Genomic DNA, 27,949 nt, shown 5'->3' with positions numbered 1-27,949 from the left:
AACAATGATAAGAGTGACTGAGTGAATGTAACTCCTAATTACCCCATCTTTCACAACTCAGCATCTTCAAGATCAATTTAAATCCAAAACCCTGGGTAGAGGATGAATGTCACTGATATTTATTTCAGCTCACAAAACTCAGCCTCCCCAGAGTAATAATTGTAACATGCAAGCCAAAGTCCAGGATAGAGAGGCTGAGTGAATGTGGTGTTGACTCTGTGCAGGAGGGTCATTGTGTCAGAGACGCTGTAGAAGGACAGAATCCCTGCCCTGTGATCCAGGTACACTCCTATTCTGGAGGACCGGGGGCCCGATACTGTTATGCTCTTGTCATTGTGTCTGAAGATGTAATTACCTTGTCTGCATTTTAAAGCCCAGGATTTGGAATTGTATCCAAATGTACAGTTCTCCACAGTGCCTGTTCTACTAATGTCTTTGTAGGAGGCTGCTACACAAACCCATTCACTCCACTCCACCTCCCAGTAACAGCGTCCAGTCAGACCTTCTCTACCCAGAACCTGAAAATCTTCAATAAATCTTTCTGGGTGATCAGGATATGACTGATCTTGTCCCATCCATGTTGCTTTTCTGTTCTTCTCAGACAAAGACAGATGTCCATTTGTTGTGTTTGGGTCCAATGTGATCTGAGAGGAATATTGTAAGAAGTCAGCTCTGGTCTTGGGCTCTGGTGGTGGCAGTAAAACATTAACTGCATTCACTATTGTTGAGATTTTGGGCCACTGCTCTTTCAGAACGTCCTCTAGTTTGTCTCTCAGCTTAGACACAAGCTCAGTCACACCTGCAAAGTACAGGAGAGGAAGGACACTGATGCTGGGTAAGTCTGTAGACTCACTGGGACTGGAGAGGGAGGGGTAGCTCTGTAGAAAGTGGATGTGGTCCTCTGTGTGTGAGAGCTGCTCCAGCTCAGTGTCTCTCCTCCTCAGGTCTGCTATCTCCTGCTCCAGTCTCTTCTGCAGTTCTTCAGCCTGAGTCACTGTGGTCCTCTGTTGGGCTCTGATTACCTTCTCCAGCTCAGAGCGCCTCGTCTCCAAGGAGCGTATCAGCTCAGTAAAGATTCTCTGACCGTCCTCCACTGCTTTATCAGCAGAGCGATTGAGAGAATCAACAGCCTGTTGGGCCTCTTTGAGCCACTTCTCTCTCTCCTCGACTCTCTGGTGGACTTTCTGCTGACTCATGCCAAGCTCTTTCTGTCTCTCTGTCCTTTCTGCTGCAGCTAAGACTGTATCATGGCCTTTATGTTCATCCATGGAACACAGATAACAGATACACTGCTGATCAGTACGACAGAAAACATCCAGAATCCTGTCATGACGAGTGCAGGTGTTCTCCTGAAGCCGTGTGGAGGCTTTGACCAGCTTGTGTTTCTTTAATGGAGCTACAGTATGATGAGGCTGGAGGTGAGTTTCACAGAAAGAGGTCAGACATACCAGGCAGGACTCGAGGGCTTTCTGCTTTCTCCCAGTGCAGAAATCACAGGCCACATCTCCAGGTCCAGCATAACAGTGATCAGGAGGAGCAGCTTGGAGTCCCGTCTTCATTCGTAGTTGTTCTATCACTTCAGCCATTATGTTGTTTTTCTTCAGAACAGGCCTCGGATTAATAGTCACCCTGCACTGGGGACATGTGTTGATCCCCTTCTGATCATCTTGATCCCAGTAGTCTTTAATACAGCCCATACAGTAGCTGTGTCCACAGGGAATAGTTACCGGATCCTTCAGTAGATCCAGACAGAGAGAACAGCAGAACTGGTCCCGGTCCAGATCAACTCCTTGCTGCGCCATTTTATTACACAAAGACAACGGCACTCTTAAGTTTTGTTTTCTCAGGAAGAGTAAACGCTGATCGCGGGAGGTGGGAGGTGCTTCCTGGTTAGTAGTAAACGCTGATCGTGTGGGTGCGTCTATACAAATAGTAGCTCTAGTTCTGCAGACCCCTCTCTGATTGGTTGAGACGCCGGGTGCGTGGGAGGTGCTTCCTGGTTACAGCTGTCCAGGGGAGGAGTCACTTTAAAGAGACAGTGTCTAGTTTACTGTGATTCATAGATGGAAGATGTTTTTGACATCGTTCAGACTTTTTCTCGTCATCAATTACCTCTAATTTGTCTACTTTGTGGAGGAAAACCCATTAAAACTCATAAGCAATAAAACTCTCTCTCTCTCTCTTTCTCTCTCACACACACACGCACACACACTTTCTCTCTCATTTACTCTCACTCTCTCCTCTCTTGCTCTCTCTCACTCTTTCACTGATTTGATGTACTGATTTGTTTGAAGGATGGTTTTTTTTGCCAGTTGTCATACTTTCTTTTAATCCAAAATATGTGATAAGATGGTAAACATAATGTACATTTAATGTGTAAGTCTGTCAATGTCAGAAGGAAGTAATCACAACCAGCATAACTGGACGAACAACCAGTTTGACATCACACAGAGGTTGATGCATTGAGAATTTAGGAGCTCTCAAGCATTATAATCCTGTACAAGTACACCATACACCAAACCGCCCTGGTCAAAGTTATCAATGATCTCCTCATCTCCACTGATTCTGGTGCCCTCAACATCCTGATTCTACTCGACCGTAGTGCAGCCTTTGATAGAGTGTGTCACTCCAGGCGGCTGGGTGGCGTAGCGGAGATTGCGCTCGTCACCAACGCAAGAGACTCCGGTCTCGACTCCCCGAGTCAGCATTGCCTGCGGCTTGGGCCAGTCGTCATACTATCTCAATTGGCAGAGGTAGCGGGTGGAAAGGCGATGGGTGGGGATTGGACGTTGTGGACAGCGACTCCTACAGGTCGGTTGGGTGACGCCTGTACAGCAGAGACAGGAATTATCGGGGGCAGCGTGAGCCTCCCACCCATTACTCCTCGCCACTGAGAGTCTGCGCTGTCTGGTGAAAAGATGCAACAGGCTGCCTCCTCGTGTACCGGAGGGGACACGTGATGCAAGGCTTCTATCCTCACTACAGCCGACCAGTGGGAGGCATAGTCTAGCAACGTTCAAGACATGAAAATAAGGAGAAAAAGTGGATAAAAAAAATTAGGACAGGAGCCTCCTCCAAAGGCTGTACCAACTGGCTGTTGAGGACACTGCACTCGATTGGTTCACCTCCTACCTCACCGGCAGACAACAGTACCTCTCCCTCCTCCTCTGTTACCTCGGCCCCCTGCTCTTCATCTGCCACATACTCCCTCTTCGTCACATCATCCGCAAATTCAACCTCGACTTCCACTGCTACGCCGACGACACCCAAATTTACATCAGCACAAAATCCTCCCACAACCCACCCCTCAGTCACATCGAGTCCTGCTTATCCGAAATAAAATCCTGGCTGACCCACAACCTCCTCAAACTCAACAGTGACAAGACCGAACTATTCCTCATTGGCACCAAATCCACCCTCAGCAAATCCGGACGCATCACACTCACTATCGATGACTTAACCATCACCCCCCTCCCCCCTGGTTCGCAACCTCGACGTCATCCTGTATCCCACCCTCTCATTCGACCCCCATGTCCAGGGGCGGAGCTTCCTATAGGCGACATAGACGGTTGCCTAGAGCACCACCCAGAGGGGGGCGCCAAAAACGACATCCAACAAAAAAAAAAGTCTGTATATATATATATATATTATTATTATTGTTTATTTTTTTTTGCTGGGCAGACATTGTTGCGCCTCCTTCTATATCGGCAACCAATATTTTTACATAAAAAAAAAGTATCTAACATAACATTTATTTGGGGGGGGGGGGGCAGGGGTGAAGCTTGCCTAGGGCCCTATAGGCACCAAATGTGCTAGGTCCGACCCTGCCCATGTCCGCTCCATCATCAAAACCTCATGCTTCCACCTACGCAACATCGCCAAAAATAAACACTGCCTCTCCCCCCGCAGCGCTGCTGAATCCCTCATCCACACCTTAATTTCCTCCCACCTAGACTACTGGAACTGCCTTCTCACCGGCATCATAGACTCCAGATGGTTCAGAACTCTGCTGGTCGCCTGCTCACTAACACCCGGTCCTGTTTTATACACCTGTTTTTATTTTATCACGTTTTTATTGTTGTTATTATTACTGGTAGATATGATGTACTTGAATTTTTATCATGCGCTTACTTTTTAAATTCATGATGCGGACATAATTGTGAACGACTGAGAAACTGTCATTGTCTGTAGGCTATATGTCTATTGTGTGAGATATGAGATACCCTGAATTTCCCCAAGGAGACGAATAAAGTATCTATCTACCCTCCCTCAGACCATCAGAGACTCTGCCTCACTCTCCACCTTTAAATCCTGACTCCAAACCTGCCTTTTCTCCCAAGCATTCAACCTTCCCTACCCATAACCACCCTCCTTCAACCTACCACATCCCCTTTCCCTTCCCTATCTTCCCTCCGTCTTCTTCCCCTCCCACAATCCCCCCGCCATTCCCTAGGTTTTGATTGATTGATTGATTGAAAACTTTATTAACAGATTGCAGAATGGGTACAGTACAGTACAGCTCAATACATACAATTGTTAAGGGGATGCAGACCAGAGAAAGACTTTCGTCTTGTTTACATCAGGGTCCCCCATTTTCAATTCATCGTAACATATATGACATACATGACATACAGATAGACAGAACTGCTACATCTATACATTTATGACATATCAGATTTGCAATTACAGTACTGTTTGTGATACAAAAAGAGTCCTTTTCCTTACTTACTTCCCTGATCGTCTCCCCTACTGGCTTCTGTACATTTTGTTACTCATGGTTTTATGTTCTTGTGTATTCATACTGTGCTGAAGGGTCTGCAATTAGGTAAAATTAGACCTAAAATAATCCCCCTTTAAGTTAATATGTGGGAGTTAAGTTATTATTTACCACATAATGTTACACTGCTGCCTATTGATTGCATCTCAGGTTATATGACGGTGCTGCCATCTAGTGGGCCAGAGGTGGTTTAGTGTCCCCTCGTATCTGCGTCACTTCCTCTCTATGAGCTTATTGACGTTTAACTTGACCGGACCAACGGAAGAGAGCGGACGTACACACGGCGTTGCTCTCGTTAACGTTATAGTTTGACGGTGACCAAGTATGTAAAGTGGCTTACCAAGCGGACATTATACCACCAAGAGAGAGTGAGTTTTAGTACCCAGCTAATTTGATGTTTAGTAAACGTCTGGGATTAGCATATTACAGCAGACTATAGTATTCCCCATCTATCGTTACCAGTTAGCCGAAGCTAGCTAGCTCGGCTCTAATACCTAAAGTAGCTTCGGCTCATGCTTCGATAGCTGCTCTGTACTGGACATATCAGTCGATATATAACACAGACCAGAGAACATTTAGATAAGGTCTGTGTCGCTGTAAAGGGACACAACTAGTCCTACGAAGTAGCCATAGCAGTAACCTGTGGTACAGAGGGGACCAGCGTGTCTGCAGCAGCTGTCGGCGTGCGCCGTGCAGCACCACGGAGCGGAGCGAGACACTCGGACCACCACAGCGGAGCATCTGGTCTGCAGGAGCAGACTAGTGGCGCCTATTGGACCGGGCAGCGTCTTCCCGCCCTCATCAACACGCAGCGGTCTACTACTCCTCATCACCTCCATCTCTCTCATCCTGCAGAGGGAATTGTTCCTCTGTCACAGTGGTAACCGCGGCAACGTTTGGCCAGAACACTTTATTATAACTATTTGGGCGCCCATCTAAATTTAGTAATAGTATTTAATCAGGCTTTGTGTAATGTGATAACAATATTTTGTATGTATCTTTTTCCCCTTTTTTGCTTATATAAAAGCATTATGTTTCAAACAGTTTCCTCGCTCTTTCTAGTTTAGGTGACTCCATTTTAAGTTATTCACTCAGTTGTGTATTTGGTACAATTAGTTTAAGAGTTAAGGCATCCTACCACACCCCCTAAGGTGATAATTATATACAGTCCTCTAAGCTCCCGCACAATTTGGTCACTTCGAGCCGGAGTTAAACCAGATAGGATGTCACAAAAGAGCGAGGTAGGTTCAAAGGGCCCCCCCCCCCCCCCCTTCCCTGAAGGGAAGACACGTGCTCCTAGGGAGCGTAGATTACCCTCCCGACTAGATGACTGTGTCCTGGGTACACCCAGTAGCCCTAGTTCGGAGAGCAATCAGCATATGCTAAACACATCAGCTGACCGGACAGTAGGGGACTTTACAACCCAGACGGCAGGCACACCCCAGTTAGTAGAGGGTGCTGCTGCCACACCACAGTTAGATCAGACGGCAGGCACACCCCAGCTAGTAGAGGGTGCTGCTGCCACACCGCAGTTAGATCAGACTCTGAGAACAGAGTCAGACCCGACTGACACCCCCCAGCGGCCTGAAGAGAAGAAGAGACACCAGGTGGCAGTCTTGTGTAGTAAAGACATAACTACCTTCTCGCCACTGGATACCGCCAACCAAGATGAGTATGATGAGCAAGATGAGTCTGAAGAAGAAGAGGAGAGTGACTCAGCTGAAAACGACTCGCAACCTGGAGAGGATATCAATCCCCCAGACAGAGTGGAGCTACGCGGCAGGCAGGACTTCAATCACTTCCAACCGGGAGAGTTCTTCCTAGACACTCGCAGAACTAGTAGGCCCCCCAGCAGAGCACAAAGCAGAGGGAGCGTTACAAGCCAAACAGAATTCATGTTCCAATGCATGCAACAACAACGCGAAGATGCGCTCGCAAGAGAGGCTCAACGACGCCAAGATGCGCTCGACAGAGAGAGAAGAGCCGCGGAAGCACTGGAGCGGGAGCGCGATAGAGCGGCAGCCCAGGCCTTGGAGTACACCCGGCTCGCTACCGCCCAACTGCAATCGGCCTCTGCCTCCAGGCAATCATCAAGAGCATCCACTAGGAATAACTCACCCCAGCGCCGCCAGCCTGAAAGGGAGGAGCACCCGGCTACGTATCCCCGACCCCGAAGAAGGGACAAGGCCGACTCCGAAGACCTGGAAAGGCGACTGGCTCGTCTGCAGGAGGAATATACGGCACCAGGAGAGGTGCCACCCCGCTCTCAATGTGAGCGGCTACCCGCCACACACAGAGCAACCTCCAGATCCCATCAACATTGGCCCGTAACTGCACCGGCCCCTAGGTACGACCCGCTCCCACAGCCAGTGGCGGACTGGCCATCGGGACGTTCGGGACGAATCCCGATGGGCCGGAACCAAAGTGGGCTGGTCCAAAAAAAAAAAAAAAAAAAGAAAAAATTAGATTTTTTTTTTTTACTTTTTTTTTTACTTTTTTTTTTTTGTACTTTGCTTTTTGGGCCAGTGTGTGGGCCACTAATGTGGGCCTGTGTGTGGGCCAGTGTGTGGGCCAGTGTGTGAGTCGGTGTGTGGGCCACTAATGTGGGCCAGTGTGTGGGCCGGTGTGTGGGCCAGTGTGTGAGTCGGTGTGTGGGCCAATAATGTGGGCCAGTGTGTGGGCCGGTGTGTGGGCCAGTATGTGGGACGGTGTGTGGGCCGGTGTGTGGGCCAGTATGTGGGCCAGTCTGTGGGCCGGTGTGTGGGCCAGTGTGTGAGTCGGTGTGTGGGCCACTAATGTGGGCCAGTGTGTGTGCCGGTGTGTGGGCCAGTATGTGGGCCGGTGTGTGGGCCGGTGTGTGGGCCAGTATGTGGGCCGGTGTGTGGGCCGGTGTGTGAGTCGGTGTGTGGGCCACTAATGTGGGCCAGTGTGTGTGCCGGTGTGTGGGCCAGTATGTGGGCCAGTGTGTGTGCCGGTGTGTGGGCCAGTATGTGGGCCGGTGTGTGGGCCAGTATGTGGGCCAGTCTGTGGGCCGGTGTGTGGGCCGGTGTGTGAGTCGGTGTGTGGGCCACCAATGTGGGCCAGTGTGTGTGCCGGTGTGTGGGCCAGTATGTGGGCTGGTGTGTGGGCCGGTGTGTGGGCCAGTGTGTGGGCCGGTGTGTGGGCCAGTGTGTGGGCCAGTGTGTGGGCCGGTGTAGTGTGTGGGCCGGTGTAGTGTGTGGGCCAGTGTGTGGGCCGTATGTGGGCCGGTGTGTGGGCCATTATGTGGGCCGGTGTGTGGGCCAGTGTGTGGGCCGGCAATAAAACAATAAACAAGTTGCATAAACTAAATCAGATTAAAAATGATCACAGTTCTGGTTTGCCTTAAGATGCAGTTTAAGATGGGTCTTGAACATGTATGTAGGGCACTCTCTAATCACAACTGGTAGGCTATTCCAGTAGTTACCACTTTTAACAGAGAACACAGTTTTTGCAATGGTAGTATACCGAAAAGGCACCTTACAGTCCCCTCTACTGATGGCCCTGGTGGTAATGCCAGTGTCTGCTTTCTGTTGGATGAACTCATTCAATGGGGGAGGGGCAAGTCCATGCAGAACCTTGTACATGAAGCAAGTATATTTGAAAACTTGGAAATTCTCGAAACTTAGCATGTTATGTTTTTCTAAAACATCACAGTGATGAAATGAAATTGGTTTCTTATCAAATACTTTTATGGCTTTTTTGTAGAGTAATTCTATTGGTGTAAGAGTAGTGACATATGAAAGAGACCAGTTGATAAAACAGTACTCGATGTGTGATAAAATCATTGAATGCAGAAACATCCTTGCAGCATTAACTGGCAGGCAGGGCCTGATCTGCCTGAAGTTTTCGATGTTAAACTTGACTGTGTTTGTCACTTTCTTCACATTACTTTTTGAAGGTCAATGTAGAGTCCAATGTGACCCCAAGATACTTGAATTAATGTACAATGTCCAGCTCCGCCTCTCCCAGAAACACATTAGAGTGAGTGACCTCTACTGGTGACTTTGTGAACATCATACACACTTTTTTCTTGGTGTTAAGTGAAAGACATGCTTTTGTTAGCCAGTCTTGAATGAGACATGAGACATCAGTGAATGAGATTCACGTTTCCTCCCAACCGCGAGTAGGCCTAGAAGCGCAGAAATGGAGAATGCAAAAAAAGAAAGGGTGGAGCTGAAAAAGCTAGAATTGCTAGTAAAAGACGCAGAACAATGTTCTAAAATTACAGACATGTTTAGTAGAGGAAGGGCTGGCGTTAGAGTAGCTGCTGCTGCTAATGATGATGAAGTTCAAGTGGAAGGAACCAACAGTAACATGACAGGTGCGTGCAGTAGCCTAGTGCATATTCTACTGTTGGTGTGTGCCGGTTCATGAGGGCTAGCTAGCCTATACTAGTTCTTGCAGTGATTTCAGTCATTCTATTACAAGACAATGTGCTTTCCGTATTCCTGATTCCTTACAGCACGTGGACGTAAATAGTCGTGACTCGTGATGTTTCTTCTCTGACTAAAAGTTTAGTTAGCAATGTTAGGACTAGTGCCCACCACAGCATCAGAAGCTAAAGTGCTAACCTAGAGAGCCAATCAGAACCTAGGACGGGCTGCAAATTAATTGGCTACTAATATTATAATAGTAAATACTCAAATAAAATACTATTATGTTCCCTTTCAAATTTTCATGTTGATATAATATTGGTAATCTAATTGATTGAATTGATTAGTTGCCATTTTACATGCTTAAATAAGATGTACCTTAGAATTCCCAACAGTTAGCCATGTTCTCGATTAGTCTCATCTACATGTTTGTAGATAACCACAGCTAACTAGCTTAAGCTAACAACTAGGTCAACTACTACCCCGTAGTTAAACAAATGTGATTGCATATAACAGCTAACTGCTACAGCTAAGTTGGTAGTTAGCCTATTCCATTAATGTTGAATGTATTTATGAAGGTTGTTGATGGTGGTTGGCGCTGAATAGCAGACATGATTCCGTCAGTCTGCCACAGGGAAGCTGTGTTTGCTGATGCTGCTCACGACCACCAGTAGCGTATGACTGTGTGAGTGTGAATGCTTGATGGTTTCTGTGAAGCGCTTTGTGGAACAATGCTGATATACAGTTAAGAATGAGTAATTCGCTTTTGGTTTTTAAGAAAATGGTTTGTAAAGCTATTTTTGAAAACTACAAGGGTGAATAATACTGTTTTTTTTTGCTATTTTCTTTTAGAATACTGTTTTGGAGTCTTAATTTTTTAAATTTTTGTTAAGAATATAGGACAGGCATAGGCTATATAAGCATTGCTTCAGTCTGTACCTTCTCAGTCACTGTAAAATCAAATATTGTTAAATGATGGTGTATATTGTATTGTGTGAGATGATGACTGAATAAACTACTACTACTACTACTACTACTACTACTACTACTACTACTACTACTACTACTACTACTACTACTACTACTACTACTACTACTACTACTTTGGGTGTTTTCAAAAGGCTGAAAAACGCTGTATGAATTCAAGCCATTATTATTGATTGCTGATGTTCTTCTTATGCAGTTGACTCTGAGGAAAGAGAGAGCGCCCAGTCCAGCACAGCTGACCCTGAGGGGAGAGAGAGTGCCCAGTCCAGCACAGCTGACCCTGAGGGGAGAGAAAGAGCCCAGTCCAGACAGACAGACAGACACACAGAGAGAGAAAGAGAGAGAGAGAGACACAGAGAGAGAGACACAGAGAGAGACACACAGAGAGAGGGAGAGACACAGAGAGAGAGAGACACACACACACACACACACACACACACACACACAGAGAGACACATACACAGAGAGAGAGAGAGAGAGAGAGAGAGAGAGAGAGAGAGAGAGAGAGAGAGAGAGAGAGAGAGAGAGAGAGAGAGAGAGAGAGAGAAAACAAGCTCTTGGAATGGGTGTCTGGGAGGAAGTGGGGGGTCTTTCGATGTTGATTAAACGGCAAACAACTAATGTCATGAGTGCCAAATTAAAGGACAATAAATCCAATCTAACTGAAATTGTGTAGCACAGACCTTTTCTATGGATCAAAACCTCAATATTATTATGGTGTAGTTAATACTTCATGTATCCTTAATCCCTAGGCTAATGAGGCACTAAGATGTTAGTAAAAAAAAAAAACATATGCCAATGACAGGAAGTAACGGTATATGTATGTGTGTGTCTCTGTGTGTGTGTGTGTGTGCACTGTGCATGAGTGCACATCTAGGGGCGGTGTGTAGATTTGGTCTCCCTGATGTTGACTCCTTAGCCACAGCCTTGGGTTGTTTAATACTGGACAAGTGTTTCATAACGGCCGTTGTGTGGGCCGGTTTCGGGGCCGGTGCGTGGGCCGGTGTGTGGGCTGGTGCGTCTGAATGTCCCGGGCTGAATTTGTGTCCCAGTCCGCCACTGCCCACAGCGCCCACCAGGGAGCGCCATCTCATTCTTCAAAGACAATTCTAGAAGTCAGTACCATGACATGAGGATGTGTCTGGAGTTCCTCCTGGGCGCCGCCAACCACAGCGAGCAACAGAAGTTCCTCGAGCTGTCTATGCACTGTACGCTGCCTGCGGCCAAGCTCATATGCACTGCCAACGCATACTCCCCCACCCCCTATACTTCGTCTCTCCAGGCCCTGGACGAGCGCTGGGGACGCCCGTGGGACCACATAGTGGAGGAGATCCACGAGCTGGGAGAAATGGCAGCCATAAAGGACGACCACGCCCTGGACGCATACTCCTTGAAGGTACAGGCTCTGGTGAGCCTCCTGACGTTCCAAGGAGCCGCCGGCCGCACTGAGCTCTATGCAGGCTCCAACGTAGAACGCTTCGTCAGGAAGCTTCCAAAGGAAAGGGAAGAGAGGTTCCGACGGGAACACGAGCGTCTCCACCCCCAACAGCCACTGTCTACCCTGATGGAGCTCTCAGAGTTCCTGAAGTCGGAGATGAGGCACATCCGCCTCCCCAAGCGGGAAGAGCCGAGAGGCAATGGACGCAGTGGACGAGACAAGTCAGACCGAACAGGGCGGCCCGTTAGGGTGCTGACCACCGTACATGAAACCACATCAAAGGAGCACCAAGGGCCCCCGAAAGGCCAACGAGGCTTCTCCTCCCAGAAGAAAGGAGAGAAGAAGACTCCGCCGCCATGCCAGTGCTGCACAGAGGTCCACTGGCTAGACAACTGTCCCGTGTTCAAGGAGAAGACTACAGAGGAAAAGAAACAGTGGATAATAGAGAATAAGCGGTGCTGGAAGTGCGCCCGTGAGCACCGAGCAAAGGACTGCACCCTCAAGGGACCCTGCAGACAGAGCGGGTGCGGGAAGATCCACCTCACGGCCCTCCACGACCTCAACAATAGAGACGACAAGGCTAAGCCTTATGTGGCGGAAGTCCGTGATGAGCCCTCTAGAGAGCTACGCAACTACTACGTGGGCCCCGTGAGAGGCAGCACTCCCCGCGTGCTGTTGAAGATTGTGCCGGTGGTCCTGCGGAACCGCGACAAGACTCTGGAGACCTACGCGGTTATTGACGATGGCTCGGAGCGCACGCTGCTGATGCGTGAGGCTGCCATCGCCCTTGGACTCGTGGGCGACGCAGAGGAGCTGGATCTCCTCACCATCCAACCAGGGCGCACCACTATTCGAGGAGAAAGTGTGGCCCTCACCCTCACACCGGCCGGACGGCCGAAGGAAGTCTTCAAAGTGAGCCGCGTATTCACAGCTGCCGGGTTGTGCCTCTCCAGTTACGGCTACCCGATGGAGTCCCTCATGAAGAGGTACCCACATCTCCGTAATCTGGGGATCAACGCTGCAATGGAGGTGAAGCCCACCCTCCTGCTCGGCTCCGATAATGTGAACCTCACTTTACCCAAGCACATCATCCCGGGTCCACCCGGATGTCCCGTCGCCCTGGAGACTCCGCTAGGCTGGACCCTGCAGGGCCCCATCAGTCTAAGAAATCTGAACGCCCGTCAGACCCACTGCCTCTTCATTGGAGCGGGGCATGAAGACGAGGCATTGCTGGAGAATGTTCAGAGGTTATGGCAGCTGGACATTGCTCCATACAAAAACGAGAAGATACACACTCGCTCCAAAGAAGATAAGGCGGCGATGGATCTTCTCCAAGCCAAGACCAAGCGTGTCTGCGTGCGCGGTGTCCTCAGATACGCCACACCGCTCTTGAGAAGAGAGCCCATGCCGACCTTCAAGGTTCCCCCAGGAGTAGCGAAGCCGTGTCTGCTTAGCACTGAAAGAAGACTCAGCAGAGACCCCGAGACGGCTGCCGCCTACGCCACAGAAATGAGCAAGCTCATAGAGTCTGGACTAGTCAGGAGGCTGAAGCCTGAGGAGGCGGAAAGGAGTACCGAGTCATGGTACCTTCCACACCATAACGTTAAACACAACGGAAAGAACAGAGTGGTCTTTAATTGCAGCTTTCAAGTGCGCCAGCAGAACCTCAACCGCTATCTCCTGCCCGGTCCGACTCTGACCCCTCCTCTCCTCGGAGTCATGGTGCGCTTCCGACGACAGAAGACCGCCATCAGTGGCGACATCAAACGCATGTTCCATCAGGTGTGTTTGCTCGACGAAGATAAGCCACTCATGAGGTTCTTGTGGAGAGAAAACCCAGACGACCCGGAACCGTCCATCTATCAGTGGGAGGTGCTGCCCTTCGGGACGACCTGCAGCCCGTGTTGCGCCACCTACGCCCTGCAGCTTCATGTCGACGACGGCGCCGCACCCCCCGGAGTCTCCGATGCTGTCCACCACAGTTTCTATGTGGACAACTGCCTCCACAGCGTGGAGACCGCGGAAGAGGCCTACAAGCTGGTGCATGACATACGCACCTTCCTGGCCACCGCTGGCTTTGAGGTCCGCCAGTGGGCCACCAACAACCCTGAGGTCGTCCGAGACCTCCCAGACGAAGCGAAGGCTGACAGCAGCGAGACCTGGCTCTCCCAGTCAAGTGAGGACGCCCATGAAATGACTCTGGGTCTCCTCTGGCGTTTCAAGTCTGACACCCTGTGTTACCGGCAAAAGAAAATCGAGACTCGCCATTACGTAACCAGGAGGTCGATCTACAGTACTCTGGCGAGTCAATATGACCCGTTGGGTTACATCAACCCCTACACGACTCGTGCCAAGGCTCTGGTCAGCGAGCTGTGGACTGAGGCGAAGGGATGGGATGACCCCCTACCAGAGACACTCGGGGCGAAGTGGAAGAAGTGGGAAGAAGAGCTCCCCACCCTCCAACAGATCGAGTTTCCCAGGAGCTACTTTCCCTCGAGCGTCAGTCTGACCGGCAGCCAGCTCTCCCTTCATGTATTCTGTGACGCGTCTGAGAAGGCATATGGTGCAGTAGCGTACCTGCGCGCGGTGGAGCCCGACGACACAGTCCACGTCTCCTTCATTCTTGCACGCTCAAGAGTTGCACCCAAGAAGCAGCAATCCATTCCCCGGCTGGAGCTCTGCGCAGCTCTAAGTGGAGCCCAGTTGGGAAAGATGCTGAAGGAAGAGCTGCACCTCCCCCTTCACGCGGTGTCGATGTGGTCTGACTCCACAACAGTCATCCAGTGGATCCAGTCGACTTCGTGCAGATATAAAGTATTCGTAGGAACAAGGGTGACAGAGATCCAAGAGCTTGTGGGGATCAGCTGCTGGCGATACGTTTCGACAGATGTTAACCCGGCGGACGTGATCACCAGAGGTGCGACCCTCGAGGAATTGGCACGTCCCAACCTCTACCACCGTGGACCCGACTACCTACGCAAGCCAGAAGAAGACTGGCCTTCTCCTCCGAACTTGGAGAACGCAGAGGTGGAGGTGGAACTTAAGAAGTCCATCTTCTGCGGCCTCACTGGACTCCAAGACCCTTCAAATACTGACGGTCCCAAGGTTGAGGATTGCCAGACCCTAGAAGAGCTCCAAGTACGTACCTTCCACCACCGGAACCCCGGTCCCGGAGACCCGACCCCTCTCAGCGCCGACGACTACGCCGCAGCTGAGATCATGTTGCTGCAGAGGGTGCAGCGGGAGGTCTTCCAGATCGAGATGGCGTGCTTGGGACGGAAGATGGAGCTACCAAGAGACAGCAAGCTGAGGCTACTGGCCCCCGAACTGGACGAGAAAGACCTCATACGTGTCGGAGGCCGCCTACGACGGGCTCAGGGCCTCACTGAGGACAGCAAACACCCCATCCTACTCCCCTCGAAGCATCCGGTGACTAACTTGGTGATTCGTCACTATGACACCAAATTGTATCACCCTGGAGCGGAGCGGCTCTTCGCGGAGCTCAGGAGAAGGTTCTGGATACTTCGCGGCCGGGAGGCTGTGCGGCGTTACCAACGGTCATGCACAGACTGCCAGAAGCTCAGAGCCCAACCCATCATGCCACGAATGGCTGACCTCCCATCCTGCCGCCTCCGTCTCCAAGAAGCGCCCTTCCACAACACGGGCATGGACTGCTTCGGGCCCTTCACCATCAAGGCGGAGATCGGGAGAGCAACTGCTAAGAGATGGGGAATCATCTTCAAGTGCCTCACCACGAGAGCCGTCCATCTCGAGGTGCTGGCTGAAATGACAACAGACAGCTTCCTCCAGTCATTCCGTCGATTTACTGGAAGGAGAGGGCGACCCCATACCTTATGGTCTGATCACGGGACGAATTTCAAGGGAGGAGAAGCTGAACTCATCAAGAGTTACCACCGGATGAGTGAGGAGTTGAGGGACGAGCTGGCCTCCCAACAGGTCACCTTCTCCTACAACCCTCCAAATGCACCCCACTTCGGTGGAACGTGGGAGAGAGAGGTCAAGTCAGTAAAGGCTGCTCTAGCAGCCGCGCTCAGAGGACAGGTTCCGAAGGCAGAGGTCTTCAACACCGTGCTGGTGGAGATTGAAGCCATTCTGAATTCCAAGCCACTGGGGTACGTCAGTAGCGACGCGGCCGATCTCGACCCCATAACACCCAACAGCCTTTTGATGGGGCGGCGAGACGCGGCCCTTCCCTTTGCGGTCTACGCCTCCACCGAGATCATCGGCAGAAGACAATGGAGGTATAGTCGGGCTTTAGCCGACCAATTCTGGAAGAGGTTCACCACCGAATATCTCCCATCGCTGCAAGGCCGCCGCAAGTGGATCACTGAAAGAGGCAACCTAGAACCAGGAACCCCAGTCATGATCGTGGATCAGGCGCTTCCCCGAGCCCGCTGGCTCACCGGAGGGGTGAAGAGTGTGGTAAAAGGGCAAGACGGAAGAGTCCGCTCTGCTATCGTGGAGGTCGGAGGAAGAACATACCACAGACCAGTGGCTCGACTGATCCGACTACCCCCGTACTCTGACTCTGACCAGCCTGAGTGACTACTAGACATTCAGCAGACCTCAGTACTGATTAGCGCCGCAAATCAGGGGGCGGCTGTGCTGAAGGGTCTGCAATTAGGTAAAATTAGACCTAAAATAATCCCCCTTTAAGTTAATATGTGGGAGTTAAGTTATTATTTACCACATAATGTTACACTGCTGCCTATTGATTGCATCTCAGGTTATATGACGGTGCTGCCATCTAGTGGGCCAGAGGTGGTTTAGTGTCCCCTCGTATCTGCGTCACTTCCTCTCTATGAGCTTATTGACGTTTAACTTGACCGGACCAACGGAAGAGAGCGGACGTACACACGGCGTTGCTCTCGTTAACGTTATAGTTTGACGGTGACCAAGTATGTAAAGTGGCTTACCAAGCGGACATTATACCACCAAGAGAGAGTGAGTTTTAGTACCCAGCTAATTTGATGTTTAGTAAACGTCTGGGATTAGCATATTACAGCAGACTATAGTATTCCCCATCTATCGTTACCAGTTAGCCGAAGCTAGCTAGCTCGGCTCTAATACCTAAAGTAGCTTCGGCTCATGCTTCGATAGCTGCTCTGTACTGGACATATCAGTCGATATATAACACAGACCAGAGAACATTTAGATAAGGTCTGTGTCGCTGTAAAGGGACACAACTAGTCCTACGAAGTAGCCATAGCAGTAACCTGTGGTACAGAGGGGACCAGCGTGTCTGCAGCAGCTGTCGGCGTGCGCCGTGCAGCACCACGGAGCGGAGCGAGACACTCGGACCACCACAGCGGAGCATCTGGTCTGCAGGAGCAGACTAGTGGCGCCTATTGGACCGGGCAGCGTCTTCCCGCCCTCATCAACACGCAGCGGTCTACTACTCCTCATCACCTCCATCTCTCTCATCCTGCAGAGGGAATTGTTCCTCTGTCACAGTGGTAACCGCGGCAACGTTTGGCCAGAACACTTTATTATAACTATTTGGGCGCCCATCTAAATTTAGTAATAGTATTTAATCAGGCTTTGTGTAATGTGATAACAATATTTTGTATGTATCTTTTTCCCCTTTTTTGCTTATATAAAAGCATTATGTTTCAAACAGTTTCCTCGCTCTTTCTAGTTTAGGTGACTCCATTTTAAGTTATTCACTCAGTTGTGTATTTGGTACAATTAGTTTAAGAGTTAAGGCATCCTACCACACCCCCTAAGGTGATAATTATATACAGTCCTCTAAGCTCCCGCACACATACTGTTCCCTGTTTCCCTGTTCTGTTCTGTTCTTTGTTTTGCCTATTGTCAGCGACTTTGGGTCATTGAAAAGCACTATACAAATAAAATGAAATATTATTATTATTATTATACAGAATGTGTATTTACTTTAGTTACTTACATACATTCAATCTTTACTTTTATACAATTACTTACTGTAAGTAGACTTTTTAATACCGTATTTTTACTTTTACCAGACTATTCTATCAAATGGGGTAAAGTTGGTTTGATATTGGATATTCTATTTCTATCTCCAGCACCTCTGTCCCTTTGCCTGTGGGGAAGTCAACATCTTTATTTTAATACTCAACTACCAACAACCTTTTTTCATATTTATTCAATTTTTTGTATTACTATTGAAATTCAATAGCGTTAAAATCAAACAAGGTAGAGTTCCAAAACGAATGCTGCTTTTAGTCTAGATATCCTCATATATTACCATTGAAAATAAATAGTGTTACATTTAAATGACTTAGTGTTTGAAATCCAATGCTGGTTTAAATCTAGATATCCTTCCTCAAATAATTACTATTTTTTTATCCACTTTTTCTGTGTTTTTCTTCCATCCCAATTTAGTCGTGCCAATTCCCCCCTCCCCTTCCTGGTCGTTGCTCGCATGTGCCCCCCCACTGGTCGGTCTAGGGAGGGTTGATAGATACTGGTCGCACCAATCGTGTGACGGCAAGTTCTTTCGCCGGTTAAGCTTAGGCACTCTTTCGAAGTTGGTTATGGTTAGAGTTTGTCTTAGAGCAGGGCGATAGAACGCCAGCCCTGATTCCAAACTCTAACCTTAACCAACTTCGAAAGAGTCGCCTAAGCTTAACCAGCGATAAACTAGGCGTTAGGTAGTTTGCTACTGGTCGAGGCGGAAATGGGCGCGTCACGCGATTGGGCGCACATGTCACATGACCAGAAATGTCAGTGGCCAATCAGATCGCACCAGAAACGGCAGTGGCCAATCAGATTCGCAAAACACGAACGCGGAAGCATAAATGCGTTAGGAAACGAATAGACGCGAAACGAATGCGGAGTCAGCCAGCCACTTCTTTTCACCTGCCAGCGCGGACTCTCATTGGTGAGGTGTAACGTGTGGGAGGCTCACACTGCCCTCACCATCTCCCTTCCTCGCTGTGCAGGCGCCCTGACCGACCTGTAGGAGTCGCTGTTTACAACGACCAGATTACCAACCACCGGCTTCCCTCCCGCTGCCTCTGCCAATTGAGCCAGTATGACGGCCGGCCAAGCCGGAGGCAACGCTGACAGCCGGATTCGATACCAGTGTCTCTCGCGTTGGTGACGAGCACTTAGTCCGCTGCGCCACCCAGCCGCCCAAATAATTACTTTCTAAATTGATACCATTGAAATTAAATAGCGTTTACTATGCTGTTTTTTTACTGTTTACTACTTAGGGGGGACATGAGGACTGTGTATGTAACTAGGAGAGATATGAGGTCTGTGTGTATGTGTAACTAGGATGGATATGATGACTGTGTGTATATGTAACTAGGAGGGATATGAGGACTGTTTGTATGTGTAACTATGGGTTTGTGATCATCATGCCTGGTGATAATAAATCCAGATTGAACTCATGCCATTGGAAAGGGGAGATTTGGCCCGATCCATAGATGTGCGACTTGGCCATAATAAGGTAATTTATAGATCTGATATTCTATATTATATAATCATATTTCAAATGGCATGTGTCCGGATGGCAGAATTCAGTACTGTATCTACAAAAACTTCTGTTTAATCATCTTCCCATATTCAATTTGCTTAGATTTTTCAGGTCTGGTAAATTTTAGCATGTTTTAGCGTGTTATTCACAGTCAAGGATAAAAAAAAATAATAATAAGTGAATTGGTATTCTCCTTTGGTTCATTACAATTTACTCAAGCCTGCAGACAAAAATTTTCTGGCACTGGGAATACATTCCATGAGATCCATAGATGTCCCTAGAATCAGATACCAAGAACATGCAAATGGACCATTTAAAAAAAAATCTGTAAATGTTTATTCTACGTTATTATGGAATGAATGACATTTAAAAAAAAATGTAATCAATCAATCAATCATCTTTATTAACAGACACAGGGTCCATATATATATATATATTTGTATCAATGGATGGAGGGGCCGCACATTGACGGGCAAAGAGACGCAGGTTGGCCACCCCTGTTCTAGATAGTAGAAAAGATTTGCATCCAGTATGAGCTTCTAGATAGACAGTAGAAAAGATATGCATCCAGTATGAGCTTCTAGATAGACAGTAGAAAAGATATGCATCCAGTATGAGCTCCTAGATAGACAGTAGAAAAGATATGCATCCAGTATGAGCTTCTAGATAGACAGTAGAAAAGATATGCATCCAGTATGAGCTCCTAGATAGACAGTAGAAAAGATATGCATCCAGTATGAGCTTCTAGATAGACAGTAGAAAAGATATGCATCCAGTATGAGCTTCTAGATAGACAGTAGAAAAGATATGCATCCAGTATGAGCTCCTAGATAGACAGTAGAAAAGATATGCAGCCAGTATGAGCTTCTATAGACCGTGAGTATGAGCTTCTAGATAGACAGTAGAAAATATATGCAGCTGAGTATGAGCTTGTTGCATACTCATGTTAAACAGTTGGCATTAGTGCAGAATTTTACTACAACAGTCTCATAGGGACGAATGCTGGAATGGCATTTTTAATGGTGACATAAATGAAAGCTCTCATCGACTCAGATTGCGTTAGACAGATTGCTTGTCATACATAATGGCATCAAAAGACTGTCAAAATGACCTGAGTTCTGACAATGGTTTACGCCATTATGTGTCTGTATTCTTTCCATTGACTCCATAAGTCTACCCTTGATCAGCAATTACCTTGCTCAGCAGACACGAGACAGAGTAGAGCAGTCGTCTGGTAATTCGGAGGTTCGCCGTTCGATTCCCATACCTCCCAGGCAGCATGTCGATGTGTCCTTGAGCAAGACACTTAACCCCTAATTACTCCTGATGAGCAGGTTGGCACCTTGCATGGTTGCCTCTGCCCTCGGTGTGTGAAAGTGTGAGTGAAGGGGTCAAAATGTAAGGAACAAATTGTAAAGCGCTTTGGATAAAATCGCTATACCAATGCAGCCATTTACCATTTACAAGCATCTCTATGCTGGGATCCCGAGGTCGAAGAGGTGGGTTAGAATGTTAACCATGGTGACGACCTTTCCAAATCTGCAGTGAACCATAAAATGTAACATGTTTATGTTAATGTTACTACAGGGAGTGAAACACAAGAGTAAATAACATCACATCTACAGTATTTCCATCATCTCAGCCGCGACGCTATTTACTAGATTTACTACAACGCACAGCCTCGAGTGTTCTGTTGCTTTTAAGCAATATCTGATTTTGCATTGTGAATAAAACACTTAGCTATAACGTTTTGATGAAGAGTTAACTCAGCTCAGTATACAGTATATACTAAACTACTCCTAGCAGTGTTGCTATAGCAAATAACATACAGTGACATGTTATATGACTCAAAACTGACTTTTAAAAAACACATACAAAAATGTCTCGTGTTTTAAAGTTTAACATTCTGAATTTCCGCCATATTAGAAATTCTTTAACAACAGAGGCAGCAACAATGTACCTAAATGCTATGATCCTGTCCTATATGAGATACTGCATGCCATGCTGGACGCAAGCCAATCAAACTACCTTAAATCCGATCAGATCCCTGTATGGACAAGCTCTGAAGATATTGGACAGAAAACTAGACAGCATCACCACTGTAACATTCTCCCCAAATACAAATTACTAAGCTTTGATAATTTAATTATCTTCTCATACATTCGTCTAGTTCATAAAATAATTAATAATACTGCCCCTCCTGCATTGAAACATTTTGTCCTATCGTGTTCTGAGCTGAGAACAAGGGCTTCAAGATCTGCATCAAGAGGTGACTGCAAGGTCCCTCTAAGAAACTCTGCTTCTGCCCAATCCGCCTTCTCCTTCAAGGCCATCAAAGAGTGGAACAGGTTTCCTAGTGACATACAAAATAAATATAAACTATGATCACTTTTGCTCTGTCACAAAAAAATGGCTCTTGAGTCACCAATGTTGCCAACACTAGGTGGTGCTGTCCGACTTCCTTGTGTATATGATTACACAAGAGACTCAGTCAATTTTACTTGGTACTTTGGAACTTGTCTTGTATGTCAAGAATAGATCATTATGTTTGGCACTGTGCTATGTGTATGTGCATGTTATGTTGCATTTCCATGTGTATGTATTTTGCACTCTTTATGCTGAATGTCCTGTGTATGTTGTCTGGCATTTTACGTGTATATATATTTTGAACTCTTGCACTGTTTGTATTTCATGTCTTTTGGATAGACTACAGATGGAAATGAGCTTCTGATAAATCTGGTGCAAACATATTTTCATGTAACAATGATTAATGTAAATGCACATTGTCTATACAAAAATATATACTTGCACTTTACCCGGACTTGATAATCACTATGTTACCGCTCATCATGCACCTTATTATTTAAAATATTCTGTTATATGTACAGTGTTATGTGTTACATGTATGTATATTGTACTACTGTCTGTGGGAGCCCCCGTGAATTTTTTTGTGGCCATCTTTTCTTGGTCTATATAACTTTATTTTTTTTTTCTTTTTTTTTATTATTGCAAAACAAAATTGTTAAAAGTCAGTACTCAACACACAATGCATAATGAAACTAACAATTAAGGTGGCTAAAATGACATGCAAGTACAGTAACAGAAAACAAAAAAAAGTATATAATAATATTTTACCGTATACAGTGTATATCCAACGAAATTACCAATTGTACCAATGTCTTATACAGGATATACTCCTAATACCTATTATCTAAAACCCTACACACATTATGCTCCAGCTCGAACGCCCCCCCTCCCGGACCCCTCCTTGGATAGTACCTCCATTATCCCTCACTCCTAACCAGACACCACCATTATAAGCTAGCTTTTATTCTCTCCACCACTTCTAACCACATTGACATTTTGGATTCGTTGAGTCCCAGAATTCTTGCTGTAGATATTTCTTGATAAATCACATCGAGATATGTAAGAAACCAAACCTTCCGGCACATTTTTTCCGGTTGAAACCAGCGTGATGCGATCAGTTTTTTAGCTACTGTGATACCCGATAAAACCAATCTCTTTAGCTGTGGATTTACTGCAAACTCAAAAACATCATTCAATAGTAATACAGAGGGGTGTACTGGTATATTCCAAGATACGAGTTTTGATAATTGATGGGTCACATCTTTCCAGAATGCCTTAACTGGTGGGCAGTCCCAATACATGTGCATAAATGTTCCTTCGTCACCATTTGTACATTGGGAGCATTTTGAGTCTTGTTTGAGACCCATTCTGTTCAGTCTTATAGGAGTCAAGTATGTCCTGTGAATATAGTTAAGATTTATTTGTTGATGGTCCGGGTTCCTTGATGTAAGACGGACATTTGCCCATGCTCCTTGCCAATCAAAGTCACTTTCCAGGTCTGGTATATCCCTCCTCCAGACAGAGTCTAGTTGGAGGGTTTCATACGAGGACGTTAGTAATTGATAATAAAAACCTGATACAAAACCTCTCGATGTCTCTCTTTCATAGAAGAATTTGTGGTATCTGTGGTGTTCAACTGGTATGTCTAATGGAACACCGTGAGACTTCAAACATAGCTGTAACTGTATGTAAAAAAGCCATGTGGACTCGGTGAGATTAAATTTTGTGCATATTTCTCCATAACTACAAAAACCCTGGTTGTTAAAAACATCCCCTAATGAGTGTATGCCTTGCTCTTCCCATATAGGGAATCTTATATGACGTTTTTCAATTAAGAGTGCATTGTTATTGAATAAGGGAGTGTGATTGTGCCATTTTTGTGGGTTAGGATATTTTTTTTGTGTTTCACGCCATATCCGGATCGCATGGGTAATTATGGGGCCAAATTTCCGCTCACAGTACTTGATTGGTAGTTTAGTGTGTGCTATGTCCTTCAGTCTATGTGGGGCTACTATGTTTTCTTCCAATTTTCTCCAGGATACTAATGCTTGGGGATCAAACCATATTGTCAATGGTCTTAATGTGTACGTCTTAAAACATTGGAAAAAATCTGGAACTGCCATGCCACCGTCTGCTTTATTTCTCTGTGCGGTGGATCTTTTTATACGTGGTGGTTTGTTATTCCAAATAAATTTGTATGTGGAGGAGTGTAATCTTTTCCAGTAACCCTCTGGAGGGGGTAACGGTAGCATTGAACTGATGAAGTTGATTCTAGGTAGTACATCCATCTTAACTATTGATACCCTTGCCTGTACTGAGTTTTTAAGTTTTGCCCACCTGTCCAGGTCGTCTTTGATTTTGTTCTGTATTTTTGTGTAATTGTGCTTCACCGTTTGTCTTATGGTGGGAAGTATTTCCACACCCAAGCATCTAAAATGTTTTACCATAGGTATCTCACCTGGGAGGGTTGTATCTTTTTTTGCTTGGGTGTTAAGTGGAAGGAAAGCCGACTTCGGCCAATTTATTTTAAATCCCGATAGATCACCAAAGTTCTCAATCAACTTGAGTAGATGAGGCAATGTGGTGTTGGGGCTTTGCATGAACAATATTACGTCGTCCGCATATAAACTAATTTTATGTTGTGTGCCCTTGATTACGATTGGTTCTATGGATTGGGATTGTCTTATATATTGTGCTAAAGGCTCTAATGATAGATCGAATAGTCCGGGACTAAGAGGGCAACCCTGTCTGGCTGAGCGTGATACCGGAAAGATGTGTTCTATAGATATACAAAATATTGTTCTGATTGTCTGTAACAGTCCTATTTATTATGGATTATTTATTTCACATGTGGAACAAGATATGGTCCAAGGACAACGCTTAAACATTTTGCATAACCTTTGACCTTCATAACATGCTGTTATTTTGTCAGCAAAGATATATCTTCAGTGAACTGAAATAGAGTGCAGGTGTTGCATAACTTGTCTCTCATCATTACTGTACAAATGTTTATGTCAAGTCCTGTTGGATACTTAAATCAATATATATTTTGAATAAACTATGAACTTGTGAACGTGTTGTTCTTTTTATGTATATACACACTATATATTGCCCTTTATATTTCATGGGTAACAAATTTTATGATTAATTATTTTATACTTACTAAATGTTTATATGAAAACATGTACAGTCACCTTATACAGTATTTCTTTCTATAATTGAACACAAAAAGAAATGAATTTACTCTTCGAACCACAACTATTTAATTATGCATCATATTGAAACAGAAAAGTTATAACGTATTCCACCAAAGATAAAAGTGATCATATCCAAATGTGTGCATTTTTTATTGGCTAGTTTGAATATGTTAAAGGTAATTGATCCAAACATACATGAATGTGTAGCTCCACCACCGGACATAAGAATGGAGCCCTGTGTTCATATCCTGCTGACTGACCAACACTAGACAACAGTAAGCTGCTTGTATTTGTTCTGTGGCTGAAACACTTTGGGTATGTTGGCAATGTTTGCAAACATTGTAGTAAAACTGATCTATATTACGATTTACAATAGGTTCAGAAAGTTCCAAATATCTTATTTTCCATACAGATCAAGGTAGACTTAGTATGGAGTACTGTATATATTGCACAGGATACTTATATTCATAATTATAGTTACAGTATATTGTACCAGGAGTAGACATAAGATAGTTAGGTATATTTGTACCGGGGGTAGACTTAGCAGTTATTTGTATATTTATAACAGGGTGGGCTATACATACACACATTTGTATTATTGATGCTGTAGATGTAGAGTATACTTATGTTTCTATGAACTCTAACTCGTTTCATTTGAAAACTATTGAATTTCAATGGTAATGTTAGATTTCGACTGCATTTCTCATGTAGCACATCATGGAAATAGGGAGTTAAAGTAAATTCCTTTGTGTTGTGTTCAAAGTTCTATATTGAGGTTCAGTCGGTGAAACGGCAAGTTTCAAGCAAATATCCACACGGTCCTGCTGGGTTTAAAAGTCCACGTTTATTTAGTACGAATAAAACAGAAGACAAAATGCACAATATTCAATGAATGATCATTCTTCCTAAGCCAGCGTCTATCTAGGTCTGTCTCCCTCAAAGTCTGCCACCAGAAGAACAACTCTCTCTCTCTCTCTCTCCTTGAGCTCTTTTGATAACACAGATGAGTCTGTTCTAAAACAAAATAGTTACATTTACGACTGACCCACACATCCTGGCTATGGGTTCAACCGAAGACCTTGAAGATAGAAGAGTGTCCCGGCTGCCCAGAGATAAGAGGTGAGGGAGAAGGTTATACTTATAGGCTGAATCAACCTCCCCATGGAGGTCCGGCCACCACATTGTTACCAACCCCCCCTGGAACAGAGAGAGAACCAATATCGCACAGTAATTCAAAATGACCAAAGGTGATCAAATACAAATAAAATGGTTGCATATTGTTGTCCAGTCTACCCTGAGTAGGGAAAAAAGATTTTGACTTCCCCACATGCAAAGGAACAGATGTATTGAAGATGGGAATCAAATATGTGAATATATGAATATCCAATCAAACAAACTTTACCCCGGTAGGCTAGAGACTAGAAACAAAGCAAAACATAGTACAGTATGTGTGTGTGTCCCTCAGAACAATGATAAGAGTGACTGAGTGAATGTAACTCCTAATTACCCCATCTTTCACAACTCAGCATCGTTAAGATCAATTTAAATCCAAAACCCTGGGTAGAGGATGAATGTCACTGATCTTTATTTCAGCTCCCAAAACTCAGCCTCCCCAGAGTAATATGCAAGCCAAAGTCCAGGATAGAGAGGCTGAGTGAATGTGGTGTTGACTCTGTGCAGGAGGGTCATTGTGTCGGAGACGCTGTAGAAGGACAGAATCCCTGCCCTGTGATCCAGGTACACTCCTATTCTGGAGGACCGGGGGCCCGGTACTGTTATGCTTATGCTCTTGTTATTGTGTCTGAAGATGTAATTACCTTGTCTGCATTTTAAAGCCCAGGATTTGGAATTGTATCCAAATCCAAAGTTCTCCACAGTGCCTGTTCTACTAATGTCTTTGTAGGAGGCTGCTACAGAAACTTCTACACTCCACTCCACCTCCCAGTAACAGCGTCCAGTCAGACCTTCTCTACCCAGAACCTGAAAATCTTCAATAAATCTTTCTGGGTGATCAGGATATGACTGATCTTGTCCCATCCATGTTGCTTTTCTGTTCTTCTCAGACAAAGACAGGTGTCCGTTTGTTGTGTTTGGGTCCAATGTGATCTGAGAGGAATATTGTAAGAAGTCAGCTCTGGTCTTGGGCTCTGGTGGTGGCAGTAAAACATTAACTGCATTCACTATTGTTGAGATTCTGGGCCACTGCTCTTTCAGAACGTCCTCTAGTTTGTCTCTCAGCTTAGACACGACCTCAGTCACATCTGCAAAGTACAGGAGAGGAAGGACACTGATGCTGGGTAAGTCTGTAGACTCACTGGGACTGGAGAGGGAGGGGTAGCTCTGTAGAAAGTGGATGTGGTCCTCTGTGTGTGAGAGCTGCTCCAGCTCAGTGTCTCTCCTCCTCAGGTCCACTATCTCCTGCTCCAGTCTCTTCTGCAGTTCTTCAGCCTGAGTCACTGTGGTCCTCTGTCGGGCTCTGATTACCTTCTTCAGCTCAGAGCGCCTCGTCTCCAAGGAGTGTATCAGCTCAGTAAAGATTCTCTCACTGTCCTCCACTGCTTTATCAGCAGAGCGATTGAGATAATCAACAGCCTGTTGGGCCTCTTTGAGCCGCTTCTCTCTCTCCTGGACTCTCTGGTGGACTTTCTGCTGACTCATGCCAAGCTCTTTCTGTCTCTCTGTCCTTTCTGCTGCAGCTAAGACTGTATCATGGCCTTTATGTTCATCCATGGAACACAGATAACAGATACACTGCTGATCAGTACGACAGAAAACATCCAGAATCCTGTCATGACGAGTGCAGGTGTTCTCCTGAAGCCGTGTGGAGGCTTTGACCAGCTTGTGTTTCTTTAACGGAGCTACAGTATGATGAGGCTGGAGGTGAGTTTCACAGAAAGAGGTCAGACATACCAGGCAGGACTCGAGGGCTTTCCGCTTTCTCCCAGTGCAGAAATCACAGGCCACATCTCCAGGTCCAGCATAACAGTGATCAGGAGGAGCAGCTTGGAGTCCCGTCTTCATTCGTAGTTGTTCTATCACTTCAGCCATTATGTTGTTTTTCTTCAGGTCAGGCCTCAGATTAATAGTCGCCCTGCACTGGGGACATGTGTTGATCCCCTTCTGATCATCTTGATCCCAGTAGTCTTTAATACAGCCCATACAGTAGCTGTGTCCACAGGGAATAGTTACCGGATCCTTCAGTAGATCCAGACAGATAGAACAGCAGAACTGGTCCCGGTCCAGATCAACTCCTTGCTGCGCCATTTTATTCCACAAAGACAACGGCACTCTTAAGTTTTGTTTTCT

The 27,949-nt window shown here is 46.3% G+C and overlaps 1 protein-coding gene across 1 annotated transcript; it reads right to left on the bottom strand.

The window, feature by feature from the left end:
• On the bottom strand, positions 1–27,907 carry LOC311240413 (uncharacterized protein; the record flags this gene model as incomplete). The annotated part of the gene is made up of 4 exons (XM_084328999.1): positions 1–1,827; positions 6,896–6,999; positions 12,326–12,443; positions 26,247–27,907. The coding sequence occupies 4 exons, from the start codon at positions 27,905–27,907 to the stop codon at positions 120–122; spliced, it is 3,591 nt and encodes a 1,196-aa protein (XP_084185125.1). The 3' UTR covers positions 1–119.
• Positions 27,908–27,949: the final 42 nt, after the last annotated feature.

This window comes from Notolepis coatsorum (assembly GCF_963971535.1).
Source record: "Notolepis coatsorum genome assembly, chromosome: 14".
NCBI lineage: Eukaryota > Metazoa > Chordata > Actinopteri > Aulopiformes > Paralepididae > Notolepis > Notolepis coatsorum.
Note: the sequence above shows the minus strand (reverse complement) of the source record. Positions and strands in the feature narration are given on the sequence as shown.